The sequence below is a fragment of the Diorhabda carinulata genome, chromosome 6 (genome assembly GCF_026250575.1).
Source record: "Diorhabda carinulata isolate Delta chromosome 6, icDioCari1.1, whole genome shotgun sequence".
Taxonomy (NCBI): Eukaryota; Metazoa; Arthropoda; class Insecta; order Coleoptera; family Chrysomelidae; genus Diorhabda; species Diorhabda carinulata.
The window spans coordinates 12663313-12679384 of NC_079465.1; the positions used below are offsets into that span (position 1 = coordinate 12663313).

The 16072-nt window shown below is 31.5% G+C and overlaps 1 protein-coding gene across 7 annotated transcripts in view; it reads right to left on the reverse strand.

Moving 5' to 3' along the window:
* The window catches only part of LOC130894767 (peripheral-type benzodiazepine receptor-associated protein 1), a 225249-nt gene that overhangs the window by 98592 nt on the left and 110585 nt on the right, over positions 1 to 16072 (reverse strand). For 4 of the 7 annotated variants that reach the window (XM_057801753.1, XM_057801752.1, XM_057801750.1 and 1 more), the window contains exons 4-8: positions 11022 to 11357; positions 10065 to 10445; positions 2357 to 2594; positions 671 to 837; positions 469 to 612 (exon numbers count right to left, since the gene is read on the reverse strand). In XM_057801753.1, coding sequence (XP_057657736.1) covers positions 469 to 612; positions 671 to 837; positions 2357 to 2594; positions 10065 to 10445; positions 11022 to 11357 — 1266 coding nt within the window. Of the gene's footprint in view, positions 1 to 459; positions 613 to 670; positions 838 to 2356; positions 2595 to 10064; positions 10446 to 11021; positions 11358 to 16072 lie in introns of all 7 variants that reach the window. The other 3 variants (XM_057801751.1, XM_057801749.1, XM_057801747.1) reach the window with 1 other exon arrangement.

Below are 16072 nucleotides of genomic sequence, written 5' to 3' on the forward strand. Positions count from 1 at the left end.
TAAAAAACACCCCGATCCTCAAACAAAACTTTAAAATTTTACTTCATGTTGTCACGCTTAAGCTGAACACCTTGTATACCTCAAAATATTTTAGAAATGTGTATCTGTGGAAATATAACAACTTTTGTTTGAAAAATTTTTTTGTATATTCTATCTTAAGTAAGTTATTGCACTTCCACAGACTAATGGGCCACCCCGTATATAGAAAAATAGTATACCTGTATTATCAACAAGCAAATCTATCAATTATACTAATTACAAATTAACTACACTTTCCTTTTGTTCATAATATATGTTTAAAACGCCCCTTCAAAAATGTTATCATGAATCAAACTTAAATCCATGTTTATGAAAATAAATATGATTTTCTGATATTAAGCTAATTAACACTATCGTTGGTACTTTTTGAACATGTGAATGCAAAAAAACTAATAACAATGGCGTGCAAAAAATGCATACCTATCTCACCTTCGGGACCTTCGTCTTCGTGAGCCTCAGTCATTTCTGCTATCTCATTAAGTCGTTGTACGTCAGCAGCGAAGTTTTCTTGATTAATTTCCTCTTCTCTCAAAGTACTCAATACTGCTTGATGAAACTCTAGAAGATCATCGCCTAAATATTATAAGTTATAATAAATAATCTTTCTTCACACCCATAGGATACAACAAACCTATCAATCTTTGTACGAAATGCGAAGGTACTAATCCTCTCCTACCATCTAATAGTTCAGCATCAAGATATCCTCCAGGCCCTACCGGATCACCCCAAACGAGGAGATAATCACCCGCCTGGATACTCAGTTCTTCTTCTGCATCCGGCTCGGCATCATAAGAGAACCTGAGATATCATTGAAATATTATAAATGTTATTTAAGTATTCGAAACTGAATCTTTAACCACTTTCAGACTGATTCATGGAACGTATAGTTTTCATTCAATAAATAATAATTAAAGTTTTTAATCACTCGTTAGCCATTGATAATTGATTCTGTTTCATATAATGGGAATACATAATATTTGTGTATTTATTGTGGGATTCAGACAATAAAATATCTTAATAAAGATTAAAAATAGTTATTATATATAAATATATATATATATATATATATATATATATATATACATAAAAAAGTACTTAAATTGGTTAATCGATAATTGTGGTATAACAAATTTTCTAATTTTCTATATAATATTAAATCCATCTCATTCAAAAAACAACCTTCAAAATGTGGACAGAAATAAATATTGAGTTTGTTGACACTCTTTTGTTTTTTTGAAATCCTTCCAATTTAAGATTGGGTTAGTTCAATCGACCTCCGTATAGGAAATAATAAGCTATGACAAGCGAATCACACAGTTAGAAACATAAGTTAAAAAAGTAGGCATGCATGAGTTTCGAAGTGACAATAACTGAATAAATTACTAATTGATCCCTTAGTGTTATTTGAAACATTTTTTTTTAGATGTAATTTCCCATATTCTGTGAATCCAGAGTAATGATTGAGTCTTTTTTATTGACAAGTGTTTCTCTGATAAATGAGAATAACGAAAATATTGCCAAAACGATTCATGTTGAATGCGTGTGAGATCGTGGAATCTCAAGTATTTTAAATATAAATACATTATTTGACAGTGGAAATGAAATTTACTCGTTTATGTGGATATAAAACGTATTAGAATAATTTGTTACGGGACGTGCTTTCCATTTGCTGCAGTTCTGATGTATTGCGTGGTCTCTGAGAACGAAATTCGTTATTGGAATGTTGAAACCAGATATCTGCTTCCATTTGAGCACTCGGAAATGGATTTTCAATTGTCTTATAACTGTATGCTAACCTAGTGCTTTGTGGAAAAAAGACACGTTGGAATGAACTTTTCCAGAAAAATCTATATTTTGTTACACGGAAAAAAATGATGAAGTACAGGTAATATTTTTGGAAAAATATATATTCTGTAGTTTACCGAGGACCTGGTTACAGTTGAAATATTTATAGTTTTATACTGCATTTTGAACTTTGCCAGAGTAAATGCCAATTTAGTTTTTATTCGTAAATAAAACTACATGTTTATTATTACATAACTTTATTCGAATTATAATATAATATATATAATAAAAGTATAATCCAGCATAATTATACTTTGGCGTGAAATTATGAACAAACATTTGTTTGTTGAGACTTTAGCGTTCATTTATTGTGCATTTAATAAAAAAAACTAACGGATAATTGAGATATATCTAATTATCACACACAAATTTTAGTTTAGTTTAGTTACACAATTACACACAATTATCCATCCATTTATGTAGTTATTGTAAATAATATCTAATATCTAAGCTTGTAAATAATTTATCTCACCTTGCGATATAAACTGAGCATCGACCTTTTCCAGGAATGTCTAGCATATCCACTTGTCCTTCGGTATTCATCTGCCCATTCAGAAAATTTCTATCGCCTCCAGTATGGAGGGTGCTCCAGTCTGAGTCGATTCCATCTGTAAGCATCCTCGGTCTCAAATCTGATATTCCAGACATTGTTGTGCCGCCCCATGGGGGCGGTGGGTGTGGAGTAACAGGGGTAGCTACACGCCTGGTACCTTTAAATGCCAATTTGAAGCCAGTGTTAATCTAAAGGAATTTTTCAAGAAGAATGCTCGAAAATGAATAATGCCTGAAGATGAAATTGAACAGCTGTGAACAATGTGACGGTGCAATAAGCGAAAGAGCATCATAACGGAAAAAGCCTTGAAGGAAAAGCAAAAACCGAGTAGTTTATAGCAGCAGTATAGGTTATTCCAAAAGTAACTGGAATAATGCCTATGAAACAGGTTTTTTTCAATTTTTCTCAAGCTAAAAAATAATGGATAATAGCTTGATTATGAGTGAAAATAGTGTAAATGAGAACCAGTAATAACTTTATATTTGTATGATAAAAAATAAAATATATACTACTTTAATGATGATTTGGTAGATAATTATATTCGACAAGTGAGGGAGAGAGAGAGAAAAGAAATATTTACTACCGAAAGATAATGCGAACAACATTCAAAATTCGAGGTCAGAATAAACTGCATTTATCCAATAATAAAAGCGCTTACAGCAAATAGAAAATAGCAAATAAGCAGTAGTTTCTACAAAATGTGTATAATTATGTTTATAGATAGGTGTGATGACTTAATATTTGAACTTAATAATGAAAGTCAGTTGTAGAGCGACGACTGACTTAAACCGAACTTATTATAATCATAGTAAATAGTGTAAATAAAATTGGATTCTAGTATAATTGAGTGCTCGGGTGCTTTCAATTGATATGATACAAATCAGTGCAAGTGATCTACGTGTAACAATCAATAATGCGACCATTGTGCTCGATGAATTAATTCTAAAAAACTGGAATGGAATACTGTTACTCCTAATATTCCTAGTAGCCTTTATAAAAATTATATTATGTTCTCGTCGTAAGTCGATCGTCGCAATGAGAAATTTGTTTCAATTGAAACAAAATTCTTTGAAAACAAAAAAATTTAAATCAACATCAAAGTTTATTTGGTTCGGCTTCATTAGACATGATGGCGTAACTAGGTCTTTTGATTTACAAATCACATTTTTTTTAAACCATATCCCCTATTTGCTAAAATAGGAACATTTGAAATATCATATTAAGAAAACAATAGAAAACTCGCCATATCATTGAAGTAGAAGTTTGGAATGCTGTCTACCAACAACCATCCAATCAAACAGAATATTGTTAGGAACTAATCCACGATATGAACCGCCAAGCCAGTAGTATTCGGTTATAATGGATGTTCAAAATTTGGTGAATAAGTCGGTTCTCAGAATTCGTTTGATGTTTGTTTTTATATATGTTGTTATCATAGTAGCGATTTTTCATACTGTTTTTTTAACCAGTTTCTAGAAAGGCCTTTTGATTTATTTGTTTTTTACCTTTTCTAGAATTATTGAGAAATTCTTTTTGAGTATAAATATTAGTTTACTTATGAACTAGGAGTAGATTTTCTGATGTCATCCCGAACACATCGGTACAGACAAGTAAATGGTGTGTTTAGATAAATTAATATGTTAAAAATTAGTGTTGGTATGTAGTTTAATATATTCAGTGTAAGCGTATAAAGAAATCTAGTAAGTACGAAACAGAGTATATCAATGCATCCCGCTGAATAAAAAATAGTTTAAAGGAATTAGAAGAAGAATATTGCAATATTTTCAAATCGTTGCTACAAATTCAACAGCGATAGCGACCTAACGTCGCCAAAGTATTGGCTAAAATGTTAATTATTAATAAAATGGACATCAAATTATCATTTCAGAAATCTTCATTGAGTGAAATATTGTGAACATTTTATGTAATTAACAATGTTAAAGGGAGTAGCGGGTTTGTTTCAAGATTTATTAGTCACGTCACAGAATCCTCACGGCTGGATCAACAAATAAAATGTACTTCGAAAAATTAGTTCTGAAGTCACTATTAGGAAATCACTTCAGAAATATAGAAAATATAAAATTTATAGGTTGACACTGCTCTGGATACGAATACCATTCAATTGAGTTTTTTTGTTAGCATAAAGATTTGCTCTAGCAGAAAAGCAAGTGACATTTAGTTCAAATAAAAATTAGATCTTAAATGGATGAAACTAATATTTTTTCAATGCTTAAAGACATTTTCATGAAAAACTCTCTTGCATTGCACTAGCAGAGATATCAATCACAACTTGGTCTAGAACTACTAGGACTTCTACAGTCCATTCTATCCTGGTTTTCTGCACTGTCTCCTTTTATTATGATCAGGACCAGTTACCCGATATTTTGCCACCAATTTACGCACACACATTCATTATTTTAAAACAAAATTATATAACTCCCATTTTTTCTGAAAAATTACACATAATGGTTTATGTCCTTTAAATTTTCAAAGCGCTCAAAGACAGCTATCCAACAATTACTGAGTCTATTTCAATGAAATATAATTTTTGACAAGCAAAAACTCATTAATTGATAGGATTCCAAGAATTAAAAAAATGATAAATCAATCACATTCATTTGAACTCTCATTTCCATTTGAAATAATTGATTGGTGCGGCGTACATTGATAAAGAAGGTTGCAAAGCTGTTTCTGCAAAATTTCATAAAAAAATTTTTGTTATTCGAATGAACCCGAGATTTCAAGCTAAGTATCAATAATTAATTTTTCTTAATACATTCTTATATTAATGATGAATTTATCCGGCTCTAGTTTATTGTGATTTTAAGGAAGATTTGACTATATCGATCGATATTAATAGTATCTGAGGTTGGGAAATTTTTGAACAATCAATCTATATAGTTATAAATCGAAAATCAAAAATAAAGCTCTTCAGAAATCATTCTGAATGCCAATACTTTTTTTATTGTTATGCAAGATATTGTGTAGCCGAAAGTTGGAGATAAAGTTATTTTATCTCTACAGATTCTACTTTCAATTGTCCTTGGAAGAAAACAAACTAATAATACAATCACTTTAATTTCAATTTATACTCCATGGTTTTCTGCAATCAGTTAACAAGTTTTTAACCTAACTATTGAATATGCCTTTGGATTTAATTTGAAACATATTTACTGAGAAAAATTGAAACACTAACCCCTCTTTCAATTAGAATACATTATATGTATCTGCAAAAATACTCATAAAATCTCACAGATGTCACCGAAGTAGATTGGGATACAAATTCAAGTTTTCCCGTGAGGTCAAGAATTTTTTGCTGCTACGTCGTTCAATAACTTGGTTGTATTAGTGGATATATGTTGCTTAAGTCTCTGGTGAAAAATCATTTTTGATTCTCTTCTAAACCTTGAATTACTGTAGATGAATGATATCTATACTTCACACCAAATCTATATCTTATTTTATAATGATTCGGTATCAATTATAGATAATGTCATTGTTGTCGGCTTTGTTATGCAATTTCATTAATAATACTAATGGAACATGTGAATCAATCTGCGAAATTTTCTAGGTATCAGTCAAGCCAATTATTGTAAAAGTTCTTTGTATACTTACAAATTCATTGGCATATTTCGTTTGTAAAATAGCCAATTAAATCTTTCTGTCCTCAATATTGTACAATAAGTATAATGGATTTGAGAAACTTTTTTTGTAATTAATACGTAATGAAACGAAATAATTTCGGAAAAAATCGAACATAGAGTTTCAAAAGGGACGAGAATGTCTCTGGTAATAATTGGTTTATGCAGTGTTTTGATATTGTACCCATAAAATTGTGTTAATATCGTCCATATGTTGATAAGGGAGTAAACAGTAAAATTTTTATCTTCTCTTTTCCTATCATTATGCACTTACACTACAGAAAACGATCCTTAAAAAATGTTTTTCAACCAAATCTTGAATCTATTTAGTTACTCGAAATATGGAAGCCGATGAAATATATCAAGCTCTTTAAAGGATGCAAGAATAGTAAAGCTTCTGGCAAAGATTCCTTATGAGTTTACCCCAAAACTGGATATTATATATATGTAATTGGTACAATACAATCTTTGATGGAGAAACAGTACCGTCTGATTGGAATAAAACTATTCTAACTATGTTGCATAAAAAAGGTGCGCCCGATGACCTAAACAATTATAGAGGTATCTCACTAGTTAATTACTTTGCTAAGCTCTTTCCCACCATCTTATTATATCGCTTATATAATTGGTACTAAGAAAATTCAGTCCTACAATTTGACCTTCGGTTACCAAGAAGAAAGATTTTTACTGTTTCTTTAGACTTCAAGAGAGCATTTTATAGTATTAACCATAATTTATCATGGCATAAATTATATCAAACATGTATGACATTTATGTCTATTAAACTAAATGGTCGCTTCAGCAAGAAGTTCGTTATAAGTGAAGAAGTCCTACAGAGGGAATAATTAAGCCCCTGCTTTTTTATTTGCTTCTGTCAGATATCAAAGATATCTTTAGATCTGTTGGGTACAATGGAAATAACATAGATGGATGGAATGACGTGTTACTGCTTCTATACGCCGATGGTAATATTAAGCTGTTCTCTGATAGATATTAGCCGTAAATTAAAAAGAAATTTGGTAAGGGTGGATATAACAACAACTATAAACTTAATTTCAAATATAATAATGAATCTTTGAGGGTAGTAAAAAATTTTACATATTTAGGTGTCACTTTTTCATCTTAGTTCTTATTTCTAGATATGACAGAACGAACAGTAACAAAGATTCTTCAATCTATAGATGCTGCTATGAATATTATGTGTCGGTATAAACTTCATTCTTTGAATGCTCGCATAGAACACAATTCTATTATTTTATCTTCTCTATAATATGGCGATATGCTGATTTACTTAAACAAGTTCAGGTTAATTTCTTCGAAAGATTGCTGTATCTGCTAAAACTTAACTAGAACCGTTTTTTAATATTCAAATCAGTGTTATTGCGGTCAAAGAAAGTGAAAATCATGAGAGTTCATCAACTAAGCAATGCTTCTTTAGAATAATATCCTAAATCAAATTATGCAGTTCTAAACCTCTAAAAATATTTTATCGAGTTATTAAATACAAAGTACTCGTAGGTATGACTGCAACTTGAACTTGTATGAGACCGAAATATTTGCATTTGTTCAACTTTGGACCAATAGCACTTTGAAATTAATATATAAATTTAAGCAGAATTATAACTGTAGGTATTCAAGACAGTGGTTTGCAAAGGGCGGAGCTTCATCTAAAAAAGGAAAAAATGGTTTCATCAGCATTTCATACAGGTCTGCCTCATTTCCTTCTGCCTGTTGTATTATAATTAAATGCTTGTTGCTGGTTTCGTAGTGTATGACCTATCCATCTCCATTTTCGCTTTGTAATATTTACGTCTATTTTCTCCTCTACCGTTATGTTCCAAATATGTCTCAAACAGTCTCAGTTTTATTGTTCTTGAGAAACTTGTTGAAAAATATATTTTATACAATGACTGGAAAGCGGTTGGCACCAGGACTATTTTTCTTTTCATATAATTTCCAGTACCTTCTTGTAAACTTATTAAGCTGCATAAGTAACAAAATTGTTCGACGTACTCTGTTTCCGTTCCTCCTAAGTATATAGAGCTTTCAGTATCGGTTTTGCTGGTATTGAGTTATCATGTTGGTTTTCTCCTGCATGTGATTTCTATTTGTTGTTAAAAAACATACATCATGCGAACTAAAGATCTTACCTAACCTAACCTAACCAATTTTTCGAACAAGTTCCAGTTTATTCTTGACATTTTATCCTCTGCTTTCCTATTCAACCAATCTGTTACAACGTTGAACAAGGACTTTGGATAGACAGGGTATTGTCTCCAACTTCAGAAAGATACAGGACAACTCATATCTTACAATTCGATGATAGACATGACTAAAAATCGGGTATTGTACTTTGAATTGGTTGATCACCCACGTATTCTCCAGATTTGTCTCCCATCGACATTTTTCTCTTTCTTAATATTAAAGTTTCACTTTTAGGATAGATTTTTATCAGACGAGCAAGTTATCGCATACGAAAACCTATTTGAATATAAAGACAGCAAAAATTATTCGGAATGTTGCTGGCCTAAGTGTATAGACTATGTTGGAAAATAAAAATTATTTTTAAAAAAATGTGTTTTTTCAGTGTTACGTCGAAAACAACAATCGTGGTCATTTGCATCTTTAAGGACGCCTGATCTACGAATTATTTGGGAAAGTGATTCGATTTGTAATTTGAGTTGTGGAAAATGGTAATTAATTCAGTAAGTGCAATTAAAATATGATCACCTGATCATAAAATATAAAGTTTTGAATTTGATTATCAAAGTTTCAAATAGCGATTTGTCGATGTTTCAGTCGATATGTATTCTCGTTTGGTGCTAGCAGTGCTAGCAGAAAACAATAGTTACCAGTTGCTAGTCCTGTGAATGGAAATGTGTTTTTCATCTTGAAATATGATAGTGACATCATCTGAATGGCAGGAACTATTTTTCAACATTACGATGATTATAAATTAAGAACAGTTTATATTTGGTTTATTTCTAATAATTGTGAATAAATCGAGCAATAACAAAATAATATGAATTTGATTTTGTAACAATACAAATATCACACGTTTCACTGTTATAAAAATCGTTATGATACAGTATTTTTGATCTTCAACTATTACCCTACACTTACCCGGATCAACATAAACCAATAATTTCAACATAGGCACATTAAATAAGATCAAGTATATTTCAGATACGTCGAAATTTGCACAAAATCACAATTTTAAGAAGCGCCTTGAATATGTTCTTCTCATTCTAAACTGACTAATTGGGAAGGGATCGAGTTCCTCTAATCAAATAAGAAAAACTGGTTCAATTAGAATATTTTCGAATTATTTAAAACATAGCTGGACATACCTTAGAAGAAATTTAATGAAAATATTTATTTAGAATAAAAGTGCAAAATATGATGTTTTTTGTTTACGGTCCTTAGGACCGCACTGGGCTCTGGGTAAACTTTCCCTCACGCCGAGAGCGGGCCTATGGACTGCACACAAAAAACATCTTTCGTCCCATTTCTTCCCATTTTTTATTTCAAATAATTTTTTTCCTCAAAACCACACCCCTTAAAGAGTGTAAAAACACAAAAAATTTTCAATATTAAATTTTTCAGGGGAAAGTTTGTTCAGTTTGGTTGGGGCTCAACGAGTGGAAGTACTGCTGAATATAGTGTCGATAAGATGGTTCTAAGAGAGATGGAAGTAGGTATCATATTCTGTATTGCAAATTTTTTTATAAGTATGTACAGTAACCTAAATAATAGAATTATTTTTTTTATTTTTGCACAATGTATAGTTTACAACGAAGATGATTGATTATACACAATCCCAATATTTTTGTTGGTAAACTTATACACTCTAAAAATGCTCTACATAAAAACGTGCTTATGTTTTTATTGATTAACCAGTTCGCAAATGAACTATGAAGCCACAAACTAAAATTTAATTACTCCATCATGTCAACTTCAATAATCAACATAAAAGTAATACTCACCAATATCGACGTCATCAATCTGTTTCAATTTTATATTCATTGACGTTCCAGAAATAGGTAAACTGTTGAACTGAGAACTCAAAGGATTTGAGAACGTTACGTTATTGTTGGCAAAGCTTGTCGACACAACTGGATTTATAGGGTTAGAGTAGGGAAGCGTGTATTGAGTCAGTGAACTAGTTACAGGATTGCTGAATGATGGATTATTGAAAGAGGTCTGTTGTAGACCAGTTGGAATGTTCGTTAAGGGATTAGCATATGTATTGTTAGATATGGCGGTTTGGGTGTAGCTGGTTGGGACAATGGAAGGTCCTAAATTAGACGGAAGAGTACCCATAACACCGGTGCCGATCGAAGAAAGATTTGGAGGCAGAGAAGAACCTGAAAAAAAAACGAGTACGTTGAACGAAAACTACATTCAATGAGGTCTGTTGGCTTTTGGTGACCAAATTGTACTTAAAATAACCATCTGTCAACACACAAGCAGACATCATTCATAATGGAACTTTTAAGGAGCTCAGTTAACGTCATTTGAGGGAGAAAATTATTATCTCGAGTAATTTTCAGAGAAATCTAACACTGAGAGCATAAATGGATTATAAGTAAAATATATAAGATAATTTCAGCAGATGGTATCCTATTTTTCCAGTACACTTGAAATAAATTGACTAAATGCACTATGAACTAACTGAATAACATGCTTAAACAGTTGTGCCAATTCGATAATGTCTTCAAATCGTCATGTCAATGATCAAATACATATAGAATTGTACGAGTGTGTATTTTGATATATCTATAATATTAATTGATAATTAAGCTGATCTATTCACACAGAAAAAAATTAATCGCTTGATAGAAACCCAACAATTTAATCGATTTTAAAATTGGGGATTTGAGTGAAACTTACTATAACTATACAACACATATATCTCAAGCAACAAATAAACAATTTCTTACCTAATACACTATTCTGCCCCAACGTTCCGCCCATTCCAATAGAATGCTGAGTGAGACTATTCATTGTAGTACCCATCATGGCACTTTTGTTACTGTAATGATGACTCAAACTATTATATTGTGTTGCATTAGGATTGTAACCACCCACATTAACTGTATTCGAAGGTATATAGCCTCCCGATAAATTTGTGGTACCATGGTACGATGCGTTTTGTCCTATTCCTGTGTTAATCGTTGGATATATACTTGGCGTAGTGTGTGACATAGTTATGGGAGAAATAGGTGGACTACATTCTCCTAAGGCATGGGAACTTACACTCGTTGCCAAACCAGCTCCTGAAATGAGGAAAATATTGACTTTATAGTACATTTCAATTATATTTTCAAAGTTTTGAGTAGCAGACTTTATGTTTTTCTTCCTTAAGAGAAAGAAAATTGAACTGGAGTGCAATAGTATTGAAATATATAGCTAAGAACAAGTTTCATATTTTCAAAATCCGGTTTAAGCCAAATAATTTTACAAGTAGAATACCTTGATCGTTTCATGTCTAAAAGATCCTTGAAACATCTATTGATGTGGAAAATCTTTCTTCTTAAATTATGACAAAAAAAAACTCAAAAATAAAAAACAACAAAAAAGAATGAAAAAAACAAAAAAATACAAAATATATTACCAAACCTAGAAAGAGCCGTTTTTCTTTTTTAGGTTAGAATCTTCCTTTTTTCCTATTTTCTTCCCCCAAAATACAACGAATCTACCTCTCTTATGTAAAATTATAATAAATAAGGAGATACAGAAAAATAATAGCACTTTGATGCTAAAAAACAGAGGGGTTTGGGATAGAAAGAAAAGTAAGTATGAATAAACATCTTTCATAGAGTGAAATCAAAATTAAGAGAAAATATCTATTTAAACATAAATCAGCAGCTAGTTCGCAGGTTCGCACAAAATATATGTGTTATCTTTTCCTATTTTTGTATCCTTTCATGCTTCTTACACCTCCTCTCTACTCTCACTTCTCTTCTTACCAGCTTTTTATCCACTTTTTTTACAAAGTGTTAGAAGACAATAAAAAGTTTACTTTTGTATCGCTTATTGCGTGAACGCAAGAAGTACGCGGGAGGTATGTCTATCTGTAGTCTGCCTCTTGGGAATTTAGTCACTATGGAGCATTTCTCTGGAACGTTGTACGTACGTGAGTTTTACAATAACTGTAATTCGGTGACTGTGGCGCGTAGAAAATCTATATCTAGGCATCCAAGGTCTTCTGAACGGTCGAAAACGTAGAATCGGTCAGTTCGTGTCTGTTCATGACGAGCCTGATGTAATGTCAAATTAATCAAGTGGATTATTTGAGTGGTTTTCTTTGAGTGGACGTGTTCTAGTTTTTGTGATTTTGCAGTAAGCGGATTTCATTTGGATAAATATTTTCTATTTATTAATATTTTTGATATTATATTTAAATCAGAAATAGTTCGATTGAAAAACGTGCAATTAGTCGAATATGGGAGGAAAAAGAATCTGGTATTATTAAGGAACAGGCTAAAAAATAGGAAACATTTTATGTTATAGAGTTAAAAAATCGTCATAGATCCTTATTTTGTTTTTGTGTAACATATAGAAAAAACATAGGTAAATTATTTCCTATTAAAATAGTCCATTATCTTCTTATGGGAAACGCTTTGAAAAAAGAGGTTGAGGGTATCAAATTAGTAGGAATAAACCGGGTAAAATTTATTTTAAAAACATTAGAAACAGCTTTCCTGTTTCTTTCTCCTGTCTCCTTTGTTAATCACTCGATAATACAAAAAAATAATCTTATAGCATATACTCCTAGATTATATACACATAAAAAAGGTCTCATAAGAATGGTAGACACGTGCTTTGATAAAGAATATCTACTATTATTTCCAATAAAAAAGTAGTAGGAGTACAACGGATAAAAAGAAAAATAACAGACTCAGATGAAAATACATGTCTAGTTAAATGACAAATGATTAACGCACAGTTTTTGGGTAATGAAATCCTGCAAAATGTACAGATCAACTTATGTAACTTCCAAGTAGAGCTCTACATTTAGCCTAGTTTCAATTGCTTTCGATATGGCCACTTGGCCAGACAGTGCAAATCTAAAAAGGGTCGATGTGAAAAATGCACTGATACCAATAATAGAGAGGAAGAATGTGAAGCTGAAAATATTTGTATATATCGTAAAATAAAAGATCACCCTTCTTTATGTCGGAACGTGGCCATGACCATGGCACAGAAAATGTATCGTTCAGGAAAGTAGAAAACATTTAAATATCAACCGGGCGTTTGCTAAAATTATTACAAATAACCGATTCGTGATATTAAAAAACACTAATAATTTTACTCCCTTACCTAATTCCAATCTTCCAAAGTTCTCCAGAAGCCTTAAAAAAACTGTTACCAAATCTTATACACCCTTTCCTAAAAAACGCAAATTGTCCCCAATATTTCCTATTACAGAAACAGTGCCTTTTATATCTTTATAGGGATGAATACATGAATTATAAAGAAAAATATGAAGACGAATTGCTAGCTTCTTTTCCTATCCAAGAACTGGATTTAGAAATTGAAAATATCTTAACACTCTCCCGGTTTAGATGGTTTGTAGTACTTTGATTGCTTTAAAAACATTGTATTTTGTCTTATATTAAAACCTAATAAAGACCCTGGATTATCATCATCATTTCGCCCCATCTCGTTGTTATCTTGTATCACAAAAACATTTGAAAGGTTAATAAAAATTTGATTGGAACATTTTATGTAGAGTAGGTCTCTATTACCAAGCATAGCATACCATAACTCATTTAGTTTCACATACATCCAAAAATCAATACACACTTTGTTAGTAGATTTAACAGGGGCATATGATGTGGATCTAAATATATTAACCAATAAAATGGAGAACATTTGAATTAATAGAACGGTTTGTGCCAATATTATAAATCTGTTTTATAACAGAAAAATATTTTTACGAGATCATAAAAACGTATTACATGGTCCACATACAGCATATAACGGCTTACCTCAGCAATCTATTCTGAGCCCTACCATAATCAACATTTACACTGCAGATCAGAACAGGTTAGTAGATAGCAAATTTAATATGATTTAATACGCGGACGATCTATGTTTTTGCTTCATCCATGATTCTTATGAGGAATGTCTAAGCACTGAGAGAACGTACATAGCTATTAATAACTTGATTCAAAGATATGGGATTCAGTGTTTCCCAGGATAAGACTGTCTTGGCATGTTTCACTTGACATCAAGTTAGGACTCCTAGAGCTTCTTTACTGGCTGATTTCAGGATTCCATTCTTCAACGAATTCAAATATCTAGGCATTGTCTTATATAAAAAATTACTATGGACGAACCACATCAATTATATTTGAAAAAAAATGCGAAAAAGTTATGAATCTGCTAAAAGTAGTTTCCAAAAGGAAATGGGGAGTAGATGCGAGCTTTGCATATACATTCTATAAGGCTTATATTCGTTCCATATTAGACTATGGGTGGAAATTATATGGGGCAACATCTAAAACAAATATTTTAAGGATTGACCGTATTCCATATGAAGTATTGATAATTTGTATAGGGCATATGATGTCATCTCCTAACCAAGCAGTTTTGGCAGAAATACAAGAACCACTATTAAATATTCGTGGACAATATTGAGCCGAGAAACAAATAACTAAATATAGATAGTTTCATACGGAAATGATTCAAGAAATTGCCTTCATCAAGATTTGTAATCTCACAACACCCTACTGGAGAATGAAATCATCTCCTTCTTTGGCAGAAGCCTTTATAAATACCAATCCTTAGCGAAGCGTCTCCATCACACATTTATAATCAGGAACTTATCTTCGAAATAAAAAACTTATTATACCAATTAAACATTGATAATAAACAAATCATTCTCATATGGGTAAAAGGTCAGAGCGGAATTATGGGTAACGAGATGGTAGATCAAGTGGCAAAAGAAGCTTGCAAACTAGAAAAGTCATGCTGATGTGATTAGCAATCATAAGAAATCCATTAAAATCAGATAGACACAAGCCTCTAATAAACTAAGCAAAACATCAGAAAATCTTTATGTCCAGCTTCCCCCAAATCTACCAAATAGCATTCCACATATAACAAATTTCGATGATAGTAAAAAATACTCAGCAACAATAACGCTACTAAAATTAAATCATGGTTGTTTTTCGGTGCATCTTTATATGGGTATTTTACGGTCACCATTTTGCAGCTGCGACAACGTATGGATGGGCGATACTAATCATATTTTTCTGCAGTTGAAGAAAAATGAATGGGCTATATCTAATCTATACATTTCGTTGATTGATCGTAACTTTCCTCTTTCAATAAATATTAGCTCACTTCAGACAAGCTCAAATAAAGCTTTTTTAGATTCTATAATAAACATTAAGGAAACAAGAATAGAGCTTTAAATTTTGCACATGAATTAGTTAAAAAAATGTCTGTGGCTAATAGCCTAGTCTGAGGCAATACCTTCTCCTATTCACCTACACACAAACAAGTGTATATTGAGTGATACAATTTAACCTCTACACTATCTTGTCTATCCAGAAGCGTGCTGTTGCTTTAAATGTGTTGTTTCAAATTTCGATTGTTGTTGAGCTGATGATGTGTGTTTTAATTTAATATGATCTTTGAATTAAACAATGAATTTATCCTGTTTACAACTAAACTAATATAAAATAAAAATGCTGTCTTTGGTTGTCGATAAAAAAGCTAGACTTGTTTTTTTGTTCGAACCATAATACCCTTGTCCTTGATGTTGCCAGAATGTGTGCGTTTTCTGTTCAAAAGTACGATTTCATAACATATATCGGCCGCGCTTCAACAAACTCAAATTCCACCGATAAAACACAAATTTTGTTTATCCACTGTCTCAATTCCATTTTCTAGAAACAAATTTCAAGCTAATATTTTACTATTTTTATGAATTGGTTTATTTTCAATAAGTATTTTCAAAGTATAGTCCAATCCTGAC